Source organism: Cryptomeria japonica, chromosome 11, assembly GCF_030272615.1.
Source record: "Cryptomeria japonica chromosome 11, Sugi_1.0, whole genome shotgun sequence".
NCBI lineage: Eukaryota > Viridiplantae > Streptophyta > Pinopsida > Cupressales > Cupressaceae > Cryptomeria > Cryptomeria japonica.
In genome coordinates, this window is record NC_081415.1 from 695,411,016 (window position 1) to 695,438,999 (window position 27,984).

General features: G+C 32.4%; 2 protein-coding genes across 2 annotated transcripts; one reads left to right on the top strand and one right to left on the bottom strand.

Annotated features, from left to right (window-relative positions):
• The first annotated feature begins 13,700 nt into the window (after positions 1 to 13,700).
• On the top strand, positions 13,701 to 14,634 carry LOC131059267 (BON1-associated protein 2). The gene has a single exon (XM_057992544.2). It carries the CDS (start codon positions 14,001 to 14,003, stop codon positions 14,481 to 14,483), a length of 483 nt encoding a protein of 160 aa, XP_057848527.2. The 5' UTR covers positions 13,701 to 14,000; the 3' UTR covers positions 14,484 to 14,634.
• An 8,950-nt stretch (positions 14,635 to 23,584) lies between these two features.
• On the bottom strand, positions 23,585 to 26,597 carry LOC131055844 (uncharacterized). Its single transcript, XM_059214814.1, has 4 exons — positions 26,547 to 26,597; positions 25,366 to 26,426; positions 24,048 to 24,212; positions 23,585 to 23,961 (listed from the first exon to the last, which is right to left on the bottom strand). Exons 1-4 carry the CDS (start codon positions 26,595 to 26,597, stop codon positions 23,787 to 23,789), a joined length of 1,452 nt encoding a protein of 483 aa, XP_059070797.1. The 3' UTR covers positions 23,585 to 23,786.
• Positions 26,598 to 27,984: the final 1,387 nt, after the last annotated feature.

A 27,984-nucleotide genomic window follows, 5' to 3' on the forward strand; every position in this document is an offset into this window, starting at 1 on the left:
TGTTGTGACTAAAATCATACAATGCCAATTTCATTCACTGAGAATCTCATTTTCTCAATATTATGTAGAGAGAGTTTGTTGCTGCAAGCACCAACTCTAGTTACTACATGCAACTTCCCTATCCACTATTATATCTTCAAATATTACACATCCACATTTGCATCGCTGCCCTTTCACAAGATAATCAAATCTAGTCTCTAATCAAACATAGGGCATTTTGTATTTTCCTAAATGCACATTTTACAAAATAACCTTGTCAACATGTATGTCAAGTGCGGGAATTTGGTGGATGCTCATAAAAATTTTGACGATATTAAATAACAGATGGATTCTCATGTAATGCCATCATTACAACTTACTGAAGGCATGGATTTCCTCATGAGGCATCGTCACTATTTCACCAACTACAAAAAACATATGCCCAACTTGATCAGCTTGCCTTTGTCACCATACTTCTAGCCTAATGCAAAGGAAAATGTTAAATACAAATCATAGATCAAAACAAAAATCCAAGAAAACTGTAGATTAGAGAAACCCAAAAGAAAATTACTGATTGTACAAAAGCCTAGAACCAGACAGCAGATTAAGCAAAGCTAAACTATAATTTAAGATTTCTTGGGATCAATAGTCATGCCTTTTCGTAGTGAGAATAGCCATAGCAGATGGTACTAGCTCTTTTCTCTTGGGCCCATCGTCTCTCGAGTTGCCCTCCACTCGTTGTCTTTGAAATGTTCAGCCAAATCCTGCAAATTTGTTTTTGAAAAGCACAATAAAATGAAAATACTATGCTGGAGTAGCAGAAGAGGAATTTAAAACAAATATTTTTGAATTGTACACTTCCATTTTTTTGAAACCCACAAAAAATGCATGCCAAAAAAAAGTGAATTTTACCATTCACTAACCAACATGGGCATGCGAAGCCATGATTAATGGAGCATGACCTTTGTTCATGACGAAGAAATTCTCCTTTCTACTAAAACAATATCCCTGTAGCGTAGAAGGAATTCAACCTAGCAAAAATCATATTTCATCGAATGTCAACAACATACCTGCTTTCATGGCTCGACTCTAGCAATCCAGACCTGGTACTTGCTTTCATGGCTTTGACTGTAGCAATCCAGAATGGAAAAATGAATACAAGATTCATTTTTAGGAATTTTAAATATTTTTGAAATGGTTGGGCAGGAAAGAAATTTCAAATATTTTTGAAATGTTGGGCGGGAAAGAAATTTCAAAACAATTTTTTTGGCACGTTGAAAACAGTGACTGTCATGCATTGCAAACAATGACATCGTCCGACAAAAGTAGTCATGCTTGTGACTGTGACTGTGAGAGCAACCGGAAAATGTTAGCCACATGCAAATGCTTTCCGTCAACCGAAAAATGTTAGCCACATGCAAATTCTTTCCGTCAACCGTAAAATGGCAATATGCCTCCACATCATCAAAAGGCCGATGGTGGGTCCCATATGTGGGTCTCATGGTATCATGTGAGGGCATGCAATTTTGGAGCCACACATCATGTCATGGCATGCCGTTTTGGAGCCAAAATAGCTACATCCTGAATTTTCGTAGGCATCGTCATCATGCTTCATTTCTCATGTAAATGAGTGAGAATGTCTTTAGAAATATTTTAATTTAAAAATGTCATAGTTTTTATATTCTAACTATCATGGTATAGTGTATTTTATCTCAACACTATAAGAAGGTAGAGGTTAGCCTCAAGATAGTGGTGAGTTCTATCCTTCCTGAAAAATAAAAGCATTATAAAATTTAGTTATTATGTGATGATATATGAATTATAAAAAAAATAGTAATTTTGTATTTAATGAGAGTATTTAATTAAGTTATTATGATTTGATGGTGTGAATAACATCAACCTACTCTAAATATGCATTTGGATCTATAATCGGTTTGGACAAAGCTTTTATCAATAAAAATTAACTATAGGCAATTAGTGACATCTAATATCATATATACCATATATATGGTATGGTTGTTTGTCATTATATCTATTTGGTGGATAATTGTATGTTAAGCTTTAAGATTGATAATATTTAAAATAATAATGCTCACTAAAGTGGATTTTTATTTAAAATTAGTATTATTGGTTTAATTTTTATCTAACATGAAAGTACTATTTTCAAAAGCAAATTCAATGTTTTAAATTTCTATTGAGATTACTTAATGAGTTTGTATTTGTTAACATATATATAATATGTTTAAGAATAAAAGACATGAGAAGCAAATTCAATATTTTAAATTTCTATTGAGATTACTTAATGAGTTTGTATTTGTTTACATATATATAATATGTTTAAGAATAAAAGACATCTCATGTGGGTTAAATATGTTTTTAAAGTATGGTTCATTTTGACCCCAAAACCTAGAGGACCATGTTTATGTGTTGATAGATCCATCTATAAGATATTATAATGGTATTAACAATTAATACAGATATTTTACTCTATTTATAAATTTTAAGAAATATCAAAATTTATTAAATTTTATTTTAGTTGTGGGTGAATTTTATAGTCATCATCATCATTGTTTATTTTTCATGTAAATGAATGAGAATGTTTTTTGACTATTAAATTAACTATCATATGGTGTCTTAGCTAGAAAATATGCTTAGGAAGATAGATATTAGCCTCAAGATAGTCAAATTTTACAATCATCATCATCATCATGGTTTATTTCTCATGTAAATGAATGAGAATGTCTTTAGAAATATTTGAATTAAAAGAGTTAATTTTTTTTGTTTTAACTACTATAGCATAGTGTCTTATCTTAACAATAAGCGTCTTATAAAGATAGATGTTAGCCTCAAGATAGTGGTGAGTTCTATTCTTCTAAGAAATAAAAGCTTGACGAATATGGCCATGACGTGGTCATACATGAATTAAGAAAACCTCTGAACTTTGTATCTAATAATTGGATTGAATTAAGCTATTATGATCTAATGTTGTGAATGACATTTAAAACTTTATGAAGAATGAACATAGTATAAATATGTGTTTGGATCTATGTTCAATTTAGGATGAATTTTCTTCTAAATGACAATCAACTATGGCCAATTAATGACAACTAATACCAAATATAAAGTATGGTATTTTGCCTTTATATCTATTTAATATATAATTGTACGTTAAACATTATGATTGATAATACACATAATAATTATGCTCACTAAATTGGAATATTATGGAAAATTAATATTCTTGGTTTAATTTTTATCTAATGAAAGTACACTATTCTCAATAGAAAATTCAATGTATTAAATTGTCATGGAGATTACTTAATGAGTTTCAATTTTTTTACATATATAATATGTTTGTGAACAAAATCCTTCTCATGTGGGTTCAATGTGTTATTAGAGTATGGTTCATTTTGACCCCAAGACCTAGAGTCCCATGTGCATGTGTTAATAGATCACCTACAAGGTATTATAATAGTATTAATTAGTTTAAGGTGTAAACCCTTACGACATAATGGTTTAAATAAATTTGCATATGCCTTCTAAATGTCAAAATACTAAACTAAGCTCGATACTAAGTTTAATAGTTGTTACAAGTGCAGTTGGCATTGCACCAAAAGATCGACCTGTTAATGCCCGATAAAACCACTAGACTAATAGAATTCATAGGAGGCAGTTAAGCCATGTCACAAACCTGAGCGTTGCGCTGCATAGCACAAGGAGACCAAGGGTGCACACCTTGCAACAATCCCCCCCAACGCAAGCGAGGGGTTTGAACCTATGACCAAGCTCTAATACCACTTGTTACAATTGTGGATGTCGTTTCACCAAAAGATCAACTTTTTAATGCCCGATACAACCACTAAAATTATAGAATCCACAGAAGGCAGATAAGCCATGTCACAAACCCGAGCACTGTGTTGCACAGCACAAGGAGACCAAGGGCACACACCTTACAACACTAGTACCATTCAAGTGATAGATTTCAAAAGCTATCTTATTTCATTAGGTTCAGGTAGGGGTTTTCTAGAGGCATCTAGGTGATGGATGTTAATATTAGATAGGATTTCACCAATATCATGTACATGATGGATGTTATATTGCATTTCATGTTGTTGGTTTAAGATTTATATTTACAATGTTATTTCTGCTAATATAGTATCATAGTCTAATATATCTCAAACTCCATCTAAAAAATTTAATGAGTTGTCCTTCCACTAGTTTGGCTTCATTTATAATCTAGGATTTCAATGTTAATTATAAATAATGAAGAAAAATTTTGGGGTTGTGTTAGATTTGGATAAAATATTAAAATCTAAAATATATTTGCTAAAGAAATTGTTTATGCCATATTTGGTTAAATTATTTAAATATAAACAATATTGGCAAAACGTTATATAATATTTGCATGAACCTTTTTTTAGAGATAGAACTGTTGGACCCTTAAAAATTTTAGTTTTTAAGGTTCCAGATTCATACTAGGAAGCAAATCTCTCTCTGCAATTATTTAGATCAAATATCTATTCCACTCTGAGTTCCCTGCAACTTACTTTGATGCATGAACAAGGTGGTCGATTTCCAAGTATGTATGTGGTTGCAAATACGGAATCAAGCCAGGTACGCCTTTTTGAACCATAACTTCTTCTCATCTAAACTTTGTTATGTCAAATTAATTATTCCTCTATATTTTATGTATATATGAGGACCTATGTTTCAAATTTCAAATTCATACGATATCGTTTGATATGTTTTATGAGGCTAATCTAAATACAATTTCTTCAAATTTGCAATATACAATTTCAAAATTTTGTCAAAATGATTATAGTAGAATACTAATAAATTTCCTTTTGCAGGAGTATCATGCTGAATGAATTATGAAAGCCATTATTATTTTCCTTGAGTATAATATTAATTAGGAAGTTTTTAATTTTGAATATTATATTTTTCCTCCAATTAATATTATAGTATTTAAATTATTTGTGTTACATGAAATTATATGATGCTTTTAAAACTAACACAATTTTTGAGCTTGTATAATGTGCAGGATTATTACAAAAAAGAAATAAAAGATTTTACGTTTGAGCAAATCAAATGATCAAATACTTTATAGTTGGTAGAAGGAAGTAAAAAGTTTTTATCTCAAAAGGTGAAATATTAAATCATTTTTTTAAATAAATGATTGGGATACATTGGGGCCCGACGAGTAAAAGTCATCGAGTATCGGCATAGGCATTTAAGAGCCCTCCCGATCCCCAATAGGGCGGCCATTGTTGTACAACGGGTTGACATTGAACAATATATTCATTAATAAACAACATATACATGTTTCCTTAATAATCTATAGAGTGCTCAAGCTGAAGTATTATATATGCATAATGTTGTGAGCTTTTACAGCACCTCAACAAGAAAATGATTGGGGTGATGACAAGCAGCAATGAACTGTTAAGTATAAGTGATCTTCATATATAATCAAGCTCGCTCAACAAATATTAGAGAAGCGGAGAGGCTATGATGAGAAGTATCACCAACAACAGCAAAAGTTCATTTACGTTTTTGCAATTCAGGCCATTTTTTGGGCTTGAATATGAGTTTTAAATGGTGATTTTTGTCTCTCAATAGAGGCCCAAACAATCCACCCTACCTTGAAGGCCATTTTTACAAGATTTTTGATATTTTTGGAGTGATTTGTATTTCTTTATAGATTTATTTTTTCAATCACTTAATTATTCATTTGGGGAACATTTTTTGCCCTTATTTTATTATATCCTTATGAAGGTTAATTGAACATATTTTCTTAGGGTAAAATATTCTAACATTTTTTGCATAGGGAATAGTTTTTTAAAGATGAATACTTTGAAATTTCCCTAGCTAATGAGGATATTATTTTTATTATTCAAATTCCTTATTATGTGCCTTACGTGTGCAGGATAGGATGACAAATTATTTCTAATAAGTGCATATTAAGGAAGTATTTTTTACCTATAGGCTTTAAATAATTTTTCATTTTAATTATTATAATGGGTAAAAATACTTTGATAAAGAATAGCCTTTTTTATAATGTTTGATGGTGAAAATCTAACGTTTTTATCTTGAATCATCTTTAAAGTATTATTGATGAAAAAGATTATTATATCAAGGATAAGTGATTATTAGCATTCAATAGTTAATTTTTTACTTTTTTGGAAAAGAGGTAATTAGAATAATATTCTTGCTTTTGGAAATGGTTAAAGCAAGAGTAAAAAAATTTCAAAACATTATTGATCTAATATATTCATTGGGATGTTTTATTCTAAAAATTTTTAGGAACACTTTACCCTAATTATGTGCAAAGGTTATATGTCTCTTTAGGGGAAAGTATTCTTATTTGCATAGGGAAGATTTTATCAATGATTTTAAATATATCCCTAGAAAGTAAAAAATATGAGTTATCAAGTTATTTGATTTTCTTATGTTTTGTGCAGGATATTTTATTCTTTAGCTTACACGGACACAGGAAGTATCCTTTACTTAAAATTATGACCTAATATATTTTAACATTACGTTATTATTATTTGCTTGTAAATATTTTCACCCTAAGTGAATAAATGATACATGTATGTATTAGGGTTGATTTTATGCAGAATCAAAGTATGAATTTTTGCAAAAGTATTTTCCCGAAGGGTTAAATATTTGGATCAAAGTGAATTACGATCAAATTTTACATATCTTAAAAGATATAGTTTTTAATGCAAAACTTAATCAAAGGTAAGTCATGATCTATTTTCTATTTAAGGAACTTGATTGGTTCAATTTATATGTAGGAACTTTTATCAAAGTTTGTAAATGAGGAGCTTAAGAAAGAACGGAAGTGGAATTTTATCAAAGTGAAAGATTATAAAGAATATTAATAAAGCTTTATTTAGTGTGTATTTTAGGGATTCAAATGTAATTATCTTTGTAAACCAAAGGGTGTGTCCTTTGGAAAAATAATTGTCTGTAACTCCCTCCTATATGCGAAAGGGTGTGTCCTTTTACATATGTCTTTTGGATCAAGTATTTATAGGGATTCTTTTTCAATTAAATCCAAAAGACAATTCACAATCCGTGAGGCTACTAGTAGGGGCTATGGGATGTCTGTATTGGAGAAGTCTATAGGAATGGAAGTATCATTTTGAGCAATCACTGTGTAATGGAGTATCTGTAAGTGTAGCTATTGTATGCATTCACTCTCCATAAATTAATATACAAGATTCGTTGTTTCAATTCCAGAATTCGTGTATACTTTTGTGTTGATGAATTTCATTTTGTCCTCTTCATAAATCTGATAAAGGGTTTAATACAGTGTGCCACCACAAGTTGTTATAATTGAATATAAGATTTGCTTCTTCATGTTCTTATAGCACTTAATGGAACCTCTGTATTGATAGTCTTGTGTTACAAGTTGCCCGAAAATTGTCTCAAGAGTTTAATTGAATTATTTGTCCACAAAGTATCGTGTATATTCCTGGATAGAGGCACTGGTCTGTCATTTATTTCTGGGGTTTTGATTTGTATGCATAAGGTCCTTACAGAGAAACATTCTTCCATATCCTATTTGAACTAATCCTTGCATATTTCATTCAAGTCCTGAAAGCATTTCATTTTCAATATACAATATCTTTAACATACACTTTTATTCATATTCAGTTTTTAGTTTTCAAAGTATTCAACTAAAGCACATGATATAGCATAGTTGCAGAACACTAATTTGTCAATTGTGTAAACTTTCTTAGAGGCTTAAATCCACATTTAAATAACTCTTTTGTGCTTGAGAGGGAAGGGTACACCCACCTAGGTCTTGTGGAGCCTGAAGTGTAGAGGGATTTGGTCTTCGACCATCCCTATTCGTTGGCCAAGGCTGATTGGATTTCCTAAGGAGTTGGCAAGTCTTTGGGTTTTCCAATTTGTGGTTTTGGGCACCAACAAGAACAATAGGGGTGAAGCATTTAGACCTCCTTGGGTCGTCCATTGCAATATGACATTGGCTTGAGTTCACTTAACAATGGATTTTCTCCCAAGATTAAACCCACTTAGCTTGTCACCCCAAACTTGCTTAAAATATTTAATTTGAACAATATTAGTAAAAGGATTTTAAACAATATTAGTATTTTGTGATGACATCACAATAGGGGTGAATTATTAGGACTTCATATGGTCATCCATCCCAATATTACTTGAACGTGGATTTTACCCAAAATCAAGCTCACTTGCTCCCCATTTATAAATGCTAGAGAATATGTTTCCCCTTATCAATAATTCATTAAAGAGGTTCTCTACCTCATTCATTGATAATTAGGAGTCATTTTTAAAGTATAAATTATTATGAAGAAGAACTAAACATGTAATTGTAGAGGAAAATAAGGAAGAACATGTTGCAAAGATAAATGAAAAAAAAATGATATCTATCATTGGGATGATAATGTATTTTTAATGAGGATCATCCTCCCGAACTTTTTAAATAATTCAAAAACATTCATAGCATATATATTTGTATGCATGTGTGTGTGTGTGTGTGTGTGTGTGTGTGTGTGTGTGTGTGTGTGTGTGTGTGTGTGTGTGTGTGTGTGTGTGTGTGTGTGTGTGTGTGTGTGTGTGTGTGTGTGTGTGTGTGTGTGTGTGTGTGTTTGTGTGTGGTGTCTTTTTTCCTTTCTTGCTCATTATTTTACACTTTTTGGCCTTTTTGATTGAGTCTTGTAGTTGTTATTTCCATACTCATTTCACCTGAAATATATCGTGTTTCATGTTTTTATTTTCCCCACATTGGAGCATTTTATTTTCCTTTTATTTGACTTAATTACAATATCCTTTCTTTTTTCATTGTATAATTTATTATGTCCTGGTTTTATCCCATGTTTAATACATTGATTTTCTAATTTTGTGATTGTTATAAATCTTTATACTTACTTTTTACTAGGATACTTTTTTTATGTTCTTCATAACTATATACTTATGATCCCATGTTTTATGATGTATACATTCTTCTTCTTTTTTTTAGGTAAATTGCTATCTAGGGGTAGCTCCCACTCCATTAAAACAGATAAAATATTGCATAGAAATCAATAGATTTATTCTATTTTTATTACTTTGTATATGTATATGTATATGTATATGTATATGTATATGTATATGTATATGTATATGTATATGTATATGTATCTGAGCATTACCATTAACTACTTCCTAAAATACTCCTACATGTTCATATTTATTTCTTCTATTTTATGTGACAATATTGATCATGAATTTCCATATCATTATATTAGATTCAGGGGGCATCAATATTCCCCACAATATATTGTCATGTCATGCTTCTAGAACTATCCTCTTACATTGATGGCACCTTACTTTCCCCAACTTCTATTTATCCATTTCCTTATTGTGAGTTATCACATTCCACTAGGATATTTTATTCCTTACTATTTCATCTTTTGTTTACGTGATTGATTATCTTCCTAGAGATTTACCACCACATTAGAGGCACTATGCCTTCCCTTATCCTATGATTTGTGCCCAAATGCCTCGTCGTATTCTATGAGCCACATTGGGAAATCATACATTGTGCTTTCAAGGCTATTTTCATCTTATCACTTACCCATATTGGAGTAAATCTTATATCTTAATGTTAATCTTCAACTCATTTTCTTACCACACCTATTATTTATAATATTTTATTTGATTATTCAATGTATTTATGACACTCATTACTTTAATAAATAATTAATATTTTTATATGCTTATATGTTTTTCTTGCATTTAATTTTCATGTACTAATTTCCTTCTCCAATTTGTTTAATCGTGTTAGCTCTCAAAACTATAACCCTTAATCCTAGAGAAGAAACTCAAACATGTTGATCTAGACTAATGAGGAAAATTCCTAATCAAAATGTGGAAGTTAGGAGAAAATTGGCATGAGTGAGAAACTCCTTTACATTTGTGGCTATGTAAGGCCAAGGAAGGTGATCCTAGAGGTCTGCTACAAATAACTACATGTAAATTATACCACAACAAGGTATGTGCATAAATATGGAAAGCCAAAAAGTGACCAAACTGTTATTGTTGAAGTTTGGATCAGATTTATATAGGTTGATATATTTTTTAATTTTATTTGGATATCACACAATATTTTGTCTAATGTAATAGCTTATTGTCTTACAGATTGTTGTCATTTACTATCACAATAATATTGGTTGCAAACTGCTCTCTTAATGATGGTGACTGCTGAATGTAATTCTGATCTGCAGAGCTTTCCTTATCTTCACCATTTATGTATTTTTCACACTTTGCTTCCAACGATAAAAAAGTATTTAAGAAAGTAGTGATCCACAAAGGAGTCAACTCCTTGTGGAACCGACATGGTTCCCCAAGGAGTTGTGACTCCCATGAGGAGTCATGTTGGTGTTTATGGCCCGATGCATATCCCACAATAGTATCGTCGAGTTCTTCAAACAATTAATTGGTCACTTAAACCATTTGTTATATGCAGTCAAACACATCATATCGGTTAGAGTCTCTAATGAAATAATATAATTATATATATTATTAAATGTTGAAGGCCTTAAGGCCAATTTAACATTTAATTTTATCCGACTGAAGCTATAAATCATCAACACTCCTTCTTAGCTAGGGAGGATAAAAGATATTGGGAGCAATATTCATAAATTGTATGATTCTTATCTTGGGACCAGAGTTTCAAGATGTGAATTGCCTTTGTCGGCGATTCTATTCACAAACTCTTGAGTGGATTGCCTCTGTTGGCGATTCTATCCATAAGCTCTTGTGTGGATTGCCTCTGTCGATGATTCTATCCACAAGCTCTTGTGTGGATTGCCTTAGTCAGTGATTCTATCCATGAGCTCTCACATGGATTGCCTCAGTCAGCGATTCTATCCACAAGCTCTTACGTGGATTGCCTCTTTCAGTGATCTATCCATGAGCTCTTTGTGTGGATTGCCTCAGTCGGCGATTCTATCCATAATCTCTTACATGGATTGCCTCAGTCAGCGATTCTATCCATGATCTCTTGTGTAGATTGCCTCTATCAGCGATTCTATCCACAAGCTTTTGTGTGGATTGCCTCAGTCGGTGATTCTATCCACAATCTTGAGTTATTGTAAGATCGTCACCTTCCAATAACCTCAAAAATACAAGTGGAAATCATTTGGAAGTTGTCACTTTCTTATGATTTACACAGGGCCCATAAAATAATTATTAATATTAATAATAATAATCAATATTTACAATTTTACCTCAGAAATGCTCAATCTTTATTAGTAAGATCCCTCTCAATCACAAGGTATCTTGAGTTTCTTCTAGAGAACATATTTTTCTGAACATATGTCTGAATTTCTGACTTCAGCAAGGGAAGCTTGTAGTTTAAGTTTGAGAGGATAAGTTCTTGCAAAGTGGCCATATTCGTCACATATGAAACATTGTACTTTAGAGAAGTTTCTAGACTTCTTGAATTATCGATTACCATATGTCTTTTTGTCCTTTTTCCTTTTCAAACTAGAGACTAGAACTTGAACATCTTCATCAACGGGGTTTCATGATTCCTCTTGATATTAGGTTACACTCTTCTTGAATGCAGTCAACATTTAGTCTATCAAATTTGGGAACTTTGGATCGAGCACTAACTCCTTGTCTAAAGTTTTCTCATGAGATAGGGAGCCCATTTAGAGTTATCATGGTTAACTCCTTATTATCATAAATGTGACCAATTGATGGGAGATGGTTCCTTAATTCTGTTATCCTCATAAAATATGAAGTGATAGTCTCCTCTTTACTCATTTTAATATTAGAAAGTTGATTTTTAAGTGTGAGGATTTTGCTCGTGTTGTTAATCTCAAACATGTCTTTCAAGGCTTTGAACATGTCATATGCAGAATCTAACCTTGTAATGATAGGTAGTAGGTGACTCTTTACTCCATCTACTAATAACTCCATTGCTTTAATATTGTTCTTTTCCCACTAACTATGTTCGTCTTTTCCATCAGGTTTAGAAGGATTCTCTATTATTGTTTTTAACTCATACTTCCTTAGTACCAACATCATTCGTAGTTTCCATGAATCATAGTTTGAGGCACCTTCAAGTCTGTCTTCGAATCTAATTCCATTCGTCATTTTAAAATACAAACTTTCAAGGAGATATCAATCTGATCTTAATCAGAACTTCCTTCAGGCGGTTAGGCTTTATAGAAGGAAACTTGGCTCTGATAGCATGTTGAAGTTTGGATCAGATTTATATAGGTTGATATATTTTTTATTTTATTTGGATATAACACAATATTCTGTCTAATGTAACAGCTTATTGTCTTACAGATTGTTGTCGTTTACTATCACAATAATATTGGCTGCAAACTGCTCTCTTAATGATGGCGATTACTGAATGTAATTCCGATCTGCAGAGCTTTCCTTACCTTCACTGTTTTCGTATTTTTCACACTTTACTTCCAATGATAGCAAAGTATTTAAGCAAGTAGTGATCCACAAAGGAGTCACGACTCCTTGTGGAACCGACATGGTTCCCCAAGGAGTCGTAACTCCCATGTGGAGTCACATCGGTGTTTATGGTCCAATGCATATCCCACAATAGTATCGTCGGGTTCTTCAAACAATTAATTGGTCACTTAAACCATTTGTTATATGCAGTCAAACACATCATATCGGTTAGAGTCTCTAACGAAATAACACAATTATATATATTATTAAATGTTGAAGGCCTTAAGGCCAATTTAACATTTAATTTTATCCGACTGAAGCTATAAATCATCAACAGTTATTATTCTCTAAAATGCGCTTATGTTCTAGGAAGCATAATGTGTATGCATTTTAATGTGCTCATGTTACAATGCATGCATGTTTTTCATAACATGAGTGTGTTATAATAGTGTACGAATTCTTGTTTAGACCAATTAAATGTATGTATAGGCTTGAAACAAGCTTGAATTCACCAATCCTAGGGGTTGGACATGCAATCAAGTTCAATAATTTATGGGAATATTCTAAAAAGACATCAATACATCCTCAAGCTATATCTTAATTTTCTAACTACCTTTATTTTTCTAAAATTTTATCTTTAATTACTTTTGGTAGTATATTAACAAAAATATATGTGTTTCTTTTTCTATTAAATTTTTAGTTTTCTAATCCAAAATTTACAATAGTTATATTTTCAAATTCTACCCTTAATTATTCTATACATATGTATTGAAAAAAATATTTAATGTTTAATTATTTTTCTTAAAATCAAATAAGTGAATGCTCAGTCATCTATTTTTAGGGTGTGTCGGCTTAGAAAATTAATAAAAAATAAAATATTCTGAATTGCTCTGAAACAGCGCATGATTAGAGTTTATTTAGGGCACTACACCAGTAAATAGAAACTCGGCGTTAATATGCAATGATAGCTCGACGAGACTTGAATTTCAAGCCACTGACATTTTTCTGCAACTTGAAAACGTGTTTGCAGACCGTGGAACAAAAATTCTTCTGCAAGTTTGCGTTATCAATCGCTGTAGGTGGTTTCCTCCAAGGAGGATAAAAAGCGAGTAAGCAGTCACATAGTTTTTAATTAAGATGCATGAATATGATAATACTTTTTATAAAAATAGCATGTTTCTGAGCTTTTATGTAAAAAAAGCAGCCATGCAACTGCAGTTTGAGTGCCGCGTTGTTTATGTTTTTATTTCTAGTTTTTAGTTTTTTTGGGTTAATTTATCCTTGTAATGGGTAATAAAAACTGTATTTAAACGCAGTGTAATGCAAGACTTTTTCAGTTTTCACTTTTGATTTTAAGCTGTGTGAATGATCGGTGGGCTTTGAGCAGTGATTTTTTCGATTGTTTATGATAAAATTTCTTTCAGCTCTGTATTTTTTTAACAGCTCTTCAATAGAGTGTTAGCGCTATTAATTTATTTTTCTTGCAGATCTCATAGAAGAGAAGAGACCCAAATAAAGGCTTTAGCCAAAGCTGAAAATCGTTGTGATTGAAGGCTCCAGCTGACTCGATGGATGCACAAATGCTGGAGGTGACAATTATATGTGCGGATGGTCTGAAAAATGTAAGAAAGTTGTGGGGAAGAATGCGCACTTATGCCGTTGTATGGATTAACGACGATGTTAATTCGGGTGCATCTACGCGGATTGACAAAGATGGTGGGTGTTATCCTGTTTGGAATGAGAAGTTGCAGCTGAGGATTAGCAGTGGATTGCATGCTTGTTCTCTAAACATTCAAATATATTGCAACACAAGTTTTGGAAAGAAGTTAGTGGGATGGAGCAAAGTTCCCTTGTCTGACATAACTTTGGGTTATGGAGCACCCAACGGTTTACATTACCTGAGCTATCGATTGAGGACAAAGAATGGAAAGCGCAGTGGTACCATCGATTTCTCTCTGCAGATTTTGACACAGCCTAACCGCCCTCAGTTGTTTAATCCTTCCATTTCCATGTTTCCAGGCCAAGGAAGTTGTCAAAACAATTATCCTTAATCAACCGGAATGGGTAATTGAATGATAAGCTTTATGATTGATAAAGCACAAAATTGTTATGTCCTCAAAAGTAGAATATTGCATAGTATTACTATTGTGGGTCTGATTTCTCTCAATTAAATACTCTATTTCCAAGAGCAAATTTAATGTATTTGAAGGGTTGTTAGAGATTATTTTATGAGTATGGATCTATTTATGTATAGAATGTGTGCCCCAAGAAAAGCTATCTTATATGGAGTGTTATTAGTGTGTTGGTACTTTTAATTCTAATATGGGTCATGGATCTCTCTATGTGGTATTATAATGGAATTAATTAGGTTAGATTTGATTTATTAGTGTTATTTGTGTGTTGGTACTTTTGATCTCAATATAGATTATGGCTTTCTCTATGTGATATTATAATTAAATGAATTAACTTAAGCTATAAAATCTTAAGATATAAAGTTTTAAATTAATGTTCTTGTACCTTTTAAATGTAAGAATATTAAATCAAGATTGATATAAGAGCCAACTTATTGGCATCATGCAACGAGGGTTGAGAAAGGGACTCTATGCAAACATAGGTAGAGGATAATCATTAGCTTAATATAGCTCATCCACTCATCTCGAGTTGATCACTAAAATAGTAAAAACCATGATCTTCTTGTGTAGATAATCTCATCATTGCTTCAACTTGACAAGAGCCAAGAAGTTTGTTTTCCCAAAAGAAGTATTCAACCACATCACAAAGCTATGTAGTCTTCACTAGTAGTGTATGCAAGCGATAGATGCAATGAGTTACCTTATTTCATAAGCAATGGCATGTGATGGATGCTAAAATTAGATATGCATTGTATAGGCACTAGTACTAGATGGAAATGGCTATGCAGCCCCTAGAATGCACCAATACATAAATTACTCGTACACCATCATTTATGTATTGGTGCATCCTAGGGGCTAGATAGTCGCTTCCCTTATTTTTGCCAACTAGTCATTGTGTGTATATGAGATGTTTAAGTCTAGTCACACCATGTATGCAAGATGTATGCATGGAACTAATCACATTATGTATATGCGATATATGCATCAAGTAATCACTTTTTATATATGTGATGTATGCATTAGTCACATTGTCTATATTTTCCAATGTATGTGTCAATTACTAGTTGTATACATTTAATACAAGTATGCACTAGTTCCTATGTGGATTGTGTGGGTTTGTACATTGATGTTACCTATGTGAATTTTATGGGTTTATACATTAATGTTGGCATGGATCTAACTTTTGAAGTCTTAAGATATATTAGCTATCATACTACTATAGTAGATTGAATTAGAAGCATAAGATCAATGAATGATTGAGGTTAAATATCTCATCCTAATTATTTGAGTGAAAATATTTCTAGCTTGCTATTTGAACCATGATTCCTGTAATTCATAAAAAGGGGTATACATATTTAAGGATGTATCTAGGGTGAACCCTGAAGGAATAGGTCTAGGTCTAGGGATTTGTTGTGGTATGTAGGTTTTTCCTCTATAGTGTAAGATCATAAATTTATCATATAGAGCTATTGTATTTGCCTGAGTAAGGTTATGAAGCTAGTTATTCTAATTGAAAAGAATTTGGTTGGTCTATTAAAAGGGTATTACAGGTGTAATAAAATTGGTTACAAATAAAAAAATTTAAAATTAGTAGAAACCAAGGATGGTTATTACACTAACTCTTGCACCATCAAAATGAAAAATAGATATGCTAATACATAAAAAATATTGGTAAAAATTGCAACTAATTTTATGAGCAAGGAAAAAATTTATATTATCTTAGAAATAATTTGAGATCATGTGGAATAAATGTGATATCCCCTACTAGAATATTAAGTAATATCTAATTATTTTTCTCAAGTATAGATTTAATACTTAGAAATTGAAGTATTGTCACAAATCAAGATTATATTAAAAACCAAATATATTTTTTGTAAGAGATATCAATGAGAGAATAATTTATTGTATCAAAGGGTGAAAAATGATAAAATGATGATAGATTATGATGAATTAAACGGCTCCCTACTTGCAGGTCTCCTTCCACTGAATCCGCTCCTGCAGTGGTCTCCTTTGATGTTGTTTCTTTTATGCCCCTTCCCCCTCATGTTGGGGTCATTGGTCCTATTGGTGGAACTCTCCAGTTGGGGACTTGCCCTCCCTGGTGGGAGTTGCCGGTTCGTGTCCACCCCCACCAATTCTTTCAGGGGGTGTTGTTGGTGTTGGCTCTCTAGCTTATGGTGATGCTTCTGGTGATGCTTTTGGTGATGCTTCTAGTGATGCTTCTCAGCCAACTACTGTTGATACAATTGGTGCTAAGTCCAAACCTTCCTTTGTTGGAAAGCATAGCTTTTCTCCTGTAACCAGATTTGTTGCCCAACCCTCCAAGGGAGTTCGTCCTATTCCCTATGCCAAATCCTCCCCTGTGGTGGTTTGTGGACAAGATGTGGTGGACAACATTGGGTTCTACCAACACTATGCTCTTGTGTGCAGATTTTTAGGGCTTTGGAAATCACTACCAAACCTTTGTCATTGAGTAAGTGACTCTTGGTGGCCTTTGGTAGCTCACAATATTGAGCTTTTTCCCTGTGCTAAAGGTTTTTTTTTAACTCCTTCACATCTTCAGCTGATCGGGATTTGTTTTTGGGTATGTTATGGGCTTGGGGAGTGCACTCCCTCTCTCTTAAGCCTTGGACAACATCTTTTAACCCTCTCACTAAACCGCTTAATGTGTGTCCAATTTGGGTTCACCTCATAAATCTCCCTCTTCACTTTTGGGAGCACTCTTGCTATGAAGCTATTGGAAATTCTATAGGTTGATTCTTGAAGGTCAATGAAGCCACATCTTCAATGGACCACACTACTTTTTCTCGCATCCTTGTGGACATTGACATCCCCTCGCCTCTCCTGGGAGATTTGTTTCTCATGGTGGGGGATAGGCCTTGGACACAATTGTTGGACTTTAAGGGCCTCCCCTTTCACTACTAGAGATGCTCCTCTACGGGTCATCTTGCTTCAAAATTCTCTATTTTGTGCCACAAAGGTGTTGCTACTTGGTGGAAGAATGATATTGTTGATCATTTAACAATCAATGCTCCTAACTCTGCTTCCCCTAGCTCCTCTCATGAGGATGATGTCTCTTCCCAAGACAAAGTCATGCCCCTCATGGCTACTGAGGCTCCTATTGATCCTCCCTTTATGGCCTCATTTCCTGAGGTCCCCACTACAACTTCTCTTGTTCTGCAGCCACGATCTACTCCTATTGAAACTGTTTCTAGTGTTGTTTCATCACAACTTGTTGTTGTTCTACAGTAGCCTCCTTTTTTTCTATTACATCATTTTGTTGACACTGCTGACTATAACCCTATGGGGTCCCTTCCGTTTGATCTCTCTTTTGATGGTCCTAATGACAGCATCACCTAGATAGTGGTTGCTCGCAGGTGGAAGGGGAAGTCTTCTCCCCTTCCCCAAACCCCCCTTTGTCAGGGTTTGGGTGTTCTCTAGTTTGACAGGGCTTTCTTTTCCCTGTCTGACTATGTTTTGTTTCTTACTGCCTTCAAGCAGTTGTTTTTGTTGCCAACATCATGTTTTTATAGTGTTGCTTGTTTTTGGTTGATATCTTTTTACTATGTTAAGGGTCAGGGCCCTAGTTAACACTGTTTTACTAATAAAAAATAATACAAAGAGAACCCCTTAGTTATATAGGCCAAGGTGAGAAATATGACTACATAATATTATGACGTGTCTTAATCTTGTAATTTTAGAAATACAATGATAAGTTTCTTCTTTGTCTACCATAAGTGAAATTAAGTAAATTAGTGTGAATATGACTTAGGTAGCGAACCAATTAGATAATTCAACACCCTATCTACACCAATCCCCACCACCACCTCCCCTTAAAATTTAGGAAGAATGTGCAAGATGTAATTATGCAAAAATGGCTTTCAAATACTTTCAAATACTATGCCACATTAGGTACCTGTGTACAAATGAATCTATCACAAATGAAGAAAGGGACAAAACCGAATAGAATAAAACTCCTCCCCAAAAGACAGAAATTACAAAATTCTCTCTAAAAGAATGGGAAGAGGAAAAGCCCCATGTGAGAAAAATTTCCCCCATAAGAGAGAAGACAAAGAGAGACCATGCAACCATCCTTCTATAGATTCACCTTGAATGGTGGTAGATGCTTGAAATTAAATGCTAAATATGTACCAATCCTAGTGAAATACATTTCTCTCCTTAGGAGACACAAAATTAAGAATGCATGAATGATATCTTCTCATTCCTAAAAAAAATATGAAGGAATAAAAATCAAGATATTTATATGATATAGGCTAAACTCTAGTCAATTGTCCCCATGTTGATTTTGAAAGCTACCATAACTAACTTAGGTGTTATATGCCACACTGATGAAGATAAAAATCCAAGATCTAGTGGAAGTCGATGTGAAACATAATTCAAAGATAAATATGGGTCCTCCAATTTCTATTCAAAAGTACCTAACCCACTGCCAAACTATGAAAAATTATTGAATACGAAAAAGGAAAAATAGGGTCTATAGATTCCCTCACAACATCCAAAGAAGATGATGCAACCCCACAGGTCTATCTCTCCCCTCTCTCTTTTTCTATCTCTCACCAATTCTCTCTCTCTCTCTCTCTCTCTCTCTCTCTCTCTCTCTCTCTCTCTCTCTCTCTCTCTCTCTCTCTCTCTCTCTCTCTCTCTCTCTCTCTCTCTCTCTCTCTCTCTCTCTCTCTCTCTCTCTCTCTCTCTCTCTCTCTCTCTCTCTCTCTCTCTCTCTCTCTCTCTCTCTCTCTCTCTCTCACATATCCCTCTCTATTTATTTATCTCTTCCTATATATTTATCTCTATATAATCTCTCTTTTTATTTCTTTCCCCCCTCCCTCTCTATCTTTGTTGAATTTTATAAGCTACAATGTGAAAGAACATTTTATGGTCCATGAAACATGCTTGTGTTTTTCAGGCACAGAATGTGCTTGCATTTTATAAGGAACAAAATTTTCTCATGTTATGGCTTGGTATTCACCAATATATAAAGCAATTGTGTTATTTTATGTTGAACATAAAACACTCATGTTATGTAGAAAATTGGCTATTTGGACACTTTTTTGTACACTGTTTCCTACACACACCCGATTGTCACTTACTTTAATTCTTCTTATCTTATAACTTTATTAAAATCATTGAATTGTTCAAGATGTTCTTTTAATGAAAAATAATCCTTTCTTAGCAAGCTCCAAAAGTTCACTAACACTACCAATTATTAATTACATGTTAAAAAAACAAGATGAATATTCATTTCTAAATATTGAAGGTCTACAAACATTAATGTTTCAATCCATAAACAAATTCATCTTTACAAGTTGAAGTTTATCTTTGTAAGTGAGGAAGTGATCAAGTTGATTTTCTTATCTTTCATTTCCTACACACGCCCCATTGTCACTACTTTAATTATTCTTATCTTCCAACTTTATTTAAATCATTGAATTGATCAAGTTTCTTTTCTAATGAAAAACATCCTTTCTTAACAAGCTCCAAAAGCTCACCAATGCTGCCATTTTTTTATTACATGTTCAAACAACCAAGATGAATATTTGTTTCTAAGTATTGAAGATCAACAAACATTAATGTTGAATTCATAGACAAGTTCACCTTCACAAGTTGAAGATTATATTTGTAAAGATTATATAAATGTAAGTGTGGAAGTGACCCATGTTGGCACACAATCTTAGACCTCACTATACACAAATTTCCCTATATATTCATACTAGAATCAACAAAATCATCTTTTTTTTATTAGCATTAAGATGCACATTGTATTTTTTATTTTTATTTTTTTTAATATTTGATTAAACACGTGTTTCTATCCTAGCTCCTTTGTCTATAAATTATTTATTAGTATTTACTTGTATTTATTTACCCTAGATATTTATGTAGCATATATCTTATTTCCTATCAAAATGATGAACCTAATATTTGAACTCTTCTACAAATTTTCCCTATGCTTTTGACCTTCTTTACATCTTTGTTTTCAGATCTAACATTTTTTATTGTTTATATTTTTCCATTTCAAACTTTGTTAGGGATTGGGTCTGCTCTCACTTGTGCTTCATTTGTATATTATGATTGTGGTTTGGACTTTCATTTTTATTTGCACTTTGATCCATACCCTCCCACTCTTTGATTGTGTTTCATTGGCATATATTTCCTTATTTCTTGTAAGTAGGCCCCTATGCCTGACCTAGGTCCTTTCATATACCAATGAGCAAGTAATGTGTTTTAAATTTTTGTTGCATCCTACCCATGTGGAGTCTTGAGGATGTGGTCTATTTCTACCACATAGAGAATGATATATGCTATATGTGTGTGTGTCGGTTCATAATGTATCATATTTTTCATCTTTCATAAAGCTTATTATAAATCATGACTATTATATATCTTCTCATGATGTGATTTGCCTAATGTGTTTTTTATTTGCCCGTAAGATTTAATCATAAGAAGATAATTTAAAATATTAATAATTATATAATCAATAAGAACTTTAATGAATCATAATTATAAACTTGATGCATGAAGTTTAATTTATAGGCGTGTCATTAAAACAAGATGCCTTTGAGATCAAGTATGATGGTGTCTAATAAAAGCAACAAGCTAGAATTAACCAATAAAAATTAAAATATATGAGGTAGCAGAAAATAAGGTGATAAATATTTACATTTGGTGATGGATATTAACATGTGATAATAAAATTTATTAAGTATTATTATTATTCCCCTCTCTAATGATGCTTAATATATTAACACTTTACATATGTGTCATTTTTATAAAAATATGAAATTTTAAGTGAACAAATTAGCAAGTTGGTTATTAGCTCTACAAAAAGTTCCAATTTAAATTAACTTTCTACCCAAAAAAAACATTATACCAACCACATCAAAAATGATAAAAATTAGTTAAATGATTATAAAATCATTAAGAACATTAATGATTTATAATTTAATCAAATTTTAATTAAATTATAATATGATACATGTAGTTTAATTTATAGGAATGACACTAATAAATGAAGCCTTTAGAATAGAGTATAATGGTGCCTAATAAACTAAACAAGCTAGAATTAAAAAAAAATAAAAATGTATGAGATAGTGAAAAATAATGCAATGGACATTTACATTCGTGGTGGTTATTAACATATGGCAATGCAAATTATAAAGCATTGTTATTATCACTCTTTCCCTTCTTGTCTAACATAGTAACACTTAGCATTATGTATTATCACTCTCCCTCATTATGTTTAACATAGACAGCTAAGTTATTTTTATTAAAAAATATAGTTCTTTAGTAAACAATTTAACAAGTTGGTTATTACTTTTACAAAACTCCAATTTATTTTAACTTATTATCACAAATTTGTAATTAAGTGATGTTGATTGTCAATATGTTTAGTACAATTTATGGAAAATTGGATTAATATTAAATGTCATAAAAATTGTCAAGTTATTGTCACAATAAATAATTATTAGTCCATTTTTTTCCTTGTCTCAAATCTACTAAAATTCTGATCAATTAAATTTCTTGGCATGTTGCTAGTGTCATTACAATATATTCTACATCTATTGATGATAATGAACCAATTAAATACTTCTTTGAAGACCAAAAAATTATGTCTAAACCTTAATCAAATTCATATCCTCGCATGTTTTTTCAATTATCTATAAATCCCATCCAATCACAATCTATATATCTAACCAACCCAAAGTTATCACTTGATGTATATACAAAAACACCAAAGTTGTTTAAACCATGAACATGTCGAGTATTCTTTTCACTACATGGAACAAAACACGCTTGGATTTTGCATATCTATTGAAACGTACATATGTTAGTGTTGGTAAGATATATAAAACTACCTACTACACTCCTATTTATATTTCCAATATCATTTTTTTTAATTAACTTTTCATTCACATTTAAAGATTTGGTAATTGATTCATAGTTTCTCATTCTAAACTTATCAAGCAAATCAATTGCATACTTTTTCTTGTGAGATAAAATGTTATCATTTAACTATCTTACTTCTAATTCAAAGAAATGATGCATTAAACTCAAATTATCGTTTCAAATTCATTTTCTATGATTTTTTTCAATTCATTTATTAACATTTTGCGAATACTTGTATAAATAAAATTATCAACATACAAGTAAACAATAAACAAAATAGATTGATACCTCTAGATTTGACATAAAATGTGGATTGACTTCCAACCTTAATAACAAGAATATAACTTTCATCCATTCATGATTATTATGAAAAGCCTTTTAACTACTAATTTCTCTTTTCTATCTTTTAATAAATCCATAACTTAATATTTGGTCTTCTAGACCCACTTTGCCTTTAAAAACATCCTTTTTTTAATTGAAGATCTACTTAAATCTTGTGTTTCATTCCTTTCAATTGTGACAATCTCTTCATTTGTAGCTTTAACTCAAACTTCATCTTTATCCCATCTCCAAAATGTCTTGCTTCTACTTGAATATGAGTTTTATCATGAAATGAAGAGGAAGAGGAAGAGGACGATTGATATTATCAATAATATTTATTTATGCAAAGTTTTTGGTTTTGATTTTGATTTTTTTTCTAATGTTTTGAATTAAATTTCATAATCTATTATTAGGAAATTAAAGTAGAGAAGAGAATAGTGATGAAGATAATGGAGTTCGATTCGAAACATCAAAGCAAAAAACGCAGTCAAAATAAAAAAGTTTGCACAAATTTACAGACTGTGGAAATCATATGTCTTACAATAATATTTATATTTATTTTGTTTAATTTTTTTTCCATTATGTCCAAACTATTTAGTATATAATCTCAGTTTCATCTTTATGATGTAGAGGTCTTGCACAAATAAAATTTTAATCACTGATGAGCTCATTTAGAATCATTCAACTTCTAAAAACCCATTAACATCCACTCTTCTTTTCAACTTAAATTTTTTTTAAACATAATATATTATATGATTAATTGCATCTCTGAGTCCTTGAACTGTGATATAGTGGCCCCAAGGAACTCCCTTCAAGTGGAAAACAATCTCTACACAAAGTTGAGCATGCAATTGAGTTGTATTTATAAAAGTGAATATGAGAGCGGATTATCATATCCATTGCCAGTAGCAGTAATCTGTAAACTAATTGCCCATTAGATTCACAGGGCAAACATAAAACATATTAAGTTAACATATGCGGAGGAAGAGAGAATTCAGATTATGAAGTTTGAGATTGCCTGTAAGGCTTCACCATGACTTTCTGACCACTGATAGAATGAGCCTTTGTATTGCACAGAGCTGACAATGCCCCTTCACAAGTATAGAACTCCACAAATGCATAAGTGGGTGGCTCTTCATGCGACATTCGCACTCCTCTCACAGCTCCGAATTGCCTGTTCATACATTTACAAAAATATCATATACAATAGCATCAATTACACTATGACCTAAAACCCAAACCTGTCATCAATTCACAGACCTGAAATAAGCCTCAGCATCATCTGATGTGAATGTAGAACCAGGAGGAAATGTGAGATATACTTTTCTACTTCTGGGGTCTAGAGATCTATTTGTTCTTCTTGAGACTTTTGCAGCAGGTACAGATTCATCATGCTTTAGCATCATCACATGTTGTCCTCCTTGTCTAAAAAAAAGAAAACAGGTATGAAATACATCATATTTTAAAGGTTTTTAAAAGTTCATAATGTAAGAAACACCAGTTATCACCCCTGCTCAACTATCTTTTTTTTTTTTTCACCAACTTTTCAACCACATATAGGAAATTTTGGTTTATTTACTAAATGCTTTGCTCTTTTGGATATTATAGGCCAGTAATATGTAATTATATATACTCTGGAAGGTGATAGATGGAAATGGTCTTTAACGGTAGACTGCAGAGACTTTCAGAGGTCTCTTTTTAATATTTTCATGAAGTCTTGTCTGTCTGTTTAGCACTGCGATAGATAGATTTCAGTCTATTAAGGGGACTTTGTTTGTTTTTTTAGCATGGAAGAAAATTCAATTCTTATTATGTATTTGGACAATTTAATATAATGATCTGGCTTAGCCGTTTACGGATCAAAAAAAATTTAAAGAAATCAAAAAAAGTTAAAGTTAAAAGTTTATTAATAAATTTTGCATGTATCAATAGTCAGTCATTTTACCTCAGTAGATAGAATTTTTTTTTTCTATTGAACAAAGCAATTGAAGATTACAAAATTGAAGCTACAAAAGTAGCTGAAACACCAGCAGTCCAGCAACAAAAGCAACAAAATAATAACAATGATTACATAAGACGCATAACATCTTTACAAGGACTAAGCTTACTCTCACGCTGAAACTTCATAATTTGATCTTTAATCTGCTGTAGCTGTTGCTTAACCTTAGTTAGAATTTTTGGATATTTTTGGACTTTAATTGAAAGAGTTGTGCAACTTTATTGGTACTCAAAGCGCACCAGACTAGGGGGCATTTGTGTATAAGTATTGGCCATTTTTTAGGTGGTTGTGGTGCAAAGTTATTGTGGCTTGCATGCATAATGGATCCCACAGTATGCGTCATTACTATCCAGAAGTCAGAATATTAGTTTTTAGTAGTTAAATTGCATACAAAGACAACCAAAAAAATTGTCAAAATCTAATGCACAATTTAAAATATGTGATTGCTTAAAATTAACAATAACGGTTGGTACACTTCCCCTATAGACTTTTAATGATGTTAAAGAAACCATCCCATCCCAAGCCAATTTAAAGACATTCAAAGACACAGAAACTTAAAATGATAAAATGCTTTCTTACCTGTATACCAGAACAATATTTCTGCACTTAGAAAGCAAAGCAGTCAATTTCTCATGAGAGCTGTTAATAGGTCTGTGGAACCTCTCTTCATACATGGCAGGCAGAACAGAGATACGTATTGGTTTCCTTCTCCCTCTTAGCAGCTCCTGTAATTCTCTCTCAAAAGTCTCTATTGAATATCCTGAGTTTGCTTTGCTTTTTCTGAAATTGTAAAGCAGCTGCTGTAAATTATGTTCTCCTCCATTTGTAAATCGATTCGAAGGAACTTTGAAGGGTACTGGAGCTGAGCAGTGATTAACAAGAGGAGGAGGAGGCCTGTATGGATCAGAATACCAAATTGGCAGGATTCCTACATTATTAAAGGGCCCGGCCATATTGTTCCTTTCATAATAATTTAATAGTGCTACTGCAGATGACGGGGGACGGAAAATTGGAAAGTTGGGAGGCTTCATATTGATTTCGGGCTTCGGCGAGATGGGGAAGTTGCTGTCTTTAATGTAGCCAAGCTGGTTTTCCATGGCTGAAAATAGGGGGCATGGATATGTGTATTGTGGGGATCGAACTGAGCATTTATGAGAAGCTTCAAATGCTGGAATTTTTGCAGGGCAGTTTAGTGAGTCCTTTTTGAGAGAATCCATGGCAGGGTAAGGAGGTACAGCAATTGGCCTATCCGTAAAGGAATTAAAACTCCTGTAGATATTACCGGATGGCTGGGAATTCATTAATGGCGGGCATGGTGCAGAAGAAGGAAACAGAGTATATGTTTTATCATCATGGCCATGATTGTCTGAACCATAATTATATCCAGCTTCAGATTTTGAAACAGACTTTTTGCTTGATGGAGGTGATTCCAGTGCAAAAGACAATAGTTCTTTAAAGTATGATAAATCTTCTTCGGATAGACTGCTGCCTTCACTAGCATCTAAATCTTCCGAGGAAAAAGAAGTAGACTCACTAAACTGGCTGTTGGCATCCAGTATGCTCTTGGGGCTATTGCATCTTGAAAAATCATAGTGGTGGATCTCCTTAATGGCCAGAGGTTTATCTCTTTCTAATACGCCCTGTAACATTCAAACACAACAATTTTTTTTGAGGATGCAAACATATTTGTTATTGAAATAGCTGCAAATATATGAAGAACACTAATTCAAATATTCCATCCTCCTGCAAAAAGTTGATACCTGATTACCACATTTTGTTTTGGTTATGGTTGAACAATACGTTGCTTCCATTCCTCTGTTTAGATTTTGGGTGTGGGAATGTTTGGTGAAGTGCAGAGGATTGGAAGCAAATGGGCGCTAATGAAGGAATAATAGTATTTCCAAGGATAAAGGCTTCATTTTATAGAGAATCTGTGTGAGGAAGAGGAAGATGAAAATTGAAGATGACTAGATCAAATTCATATCTGATCTTTTCATTTCCTTCTTTTTATTATTAATCTTTTAATATGCAATTGTGTTTTTAAAAGTGTTTATTTTGGTGCAAAGGAAAATAACCTTTTCCCAATGTTTATTTAGGCTAATTTGATAATGCATCCCAATCACTCATAATTTACTTACATTAAACAAAGATGACAGATGGGAATTGATAATTAAAAAGATTTTTGAAATTAAATGAGGACGAATAATTTTATGGTATAATATTAGGTAAGGAAATTGTTTAGGATTTATTGTAGCATTATAATTCATTATGAGTTGATTTTATAGTTTTGGATTAATTTGTTGTCGTATGGATTTGGTTTCTATACTACAGTTTTCATCAAGCATAATACAAATTCTTGTTATCTATAACACAGTTTTGATTAAACATAGTGCAAATTCTTGTTGTTTTATTTAGTAAAATATCTATTTTTCATTGATCGGTGAAGGCAAATAATATTTAAAATTTCATTGAATTACAAGGGTCAAGTTCTCTTAGGTCAACCCTTTTGATTAGAATAGATTTGTAGTTTTGATAAAAGATCAGCAATCAAGATAATAAGTCATGAAATCAAGCTTCATCTAGACATGGTAATAAGTGTTTTTATTAGTATTTATAACTATCTACAACCTCAAAAAAAAGAGTGTTACCGATAGGATGTACCCCACTTCAATTTGTTTCATCCATTAGATAAAAGGAATTGAAGGAGAAGAAAATAGTACATGAAAAATAAATGTAAGCTAAGCATATAAGTATATAAATCATGAAAATTAACAAGTGCCATGAATACATTATGTGAAGAGAAAATGGCATATCTTGAACGATAAGCATGGTAAACACATGAACTAGAGATAAACATCAAGCTATAAGGTCATCCCTATTATGAGAAAATGGAAATGTAAAAATGGTCGAAGAGGCACAATGTAAGTGGTATGGGAAGGCATAGTTTCCCCAATCCGGCTCTTATATGTCAAGAACATATAATAGGATATGGAACTTGGCATGATGCCTCTAGCATGGTAGGATAGCTCTAGGAACATAATCAAGCATGAAAGAACAAGGTGAAATGGGGAAGGAACGATGCCTCAATGTGATGGGGTGACTCACAAGAAGAAAATGGTAGCACAATGTAGAATGTGGAAAGCAAGGTTCCCGCCAATCTAATTGGATAGCTCTAGAAGCATGATATGGTAATGTGAG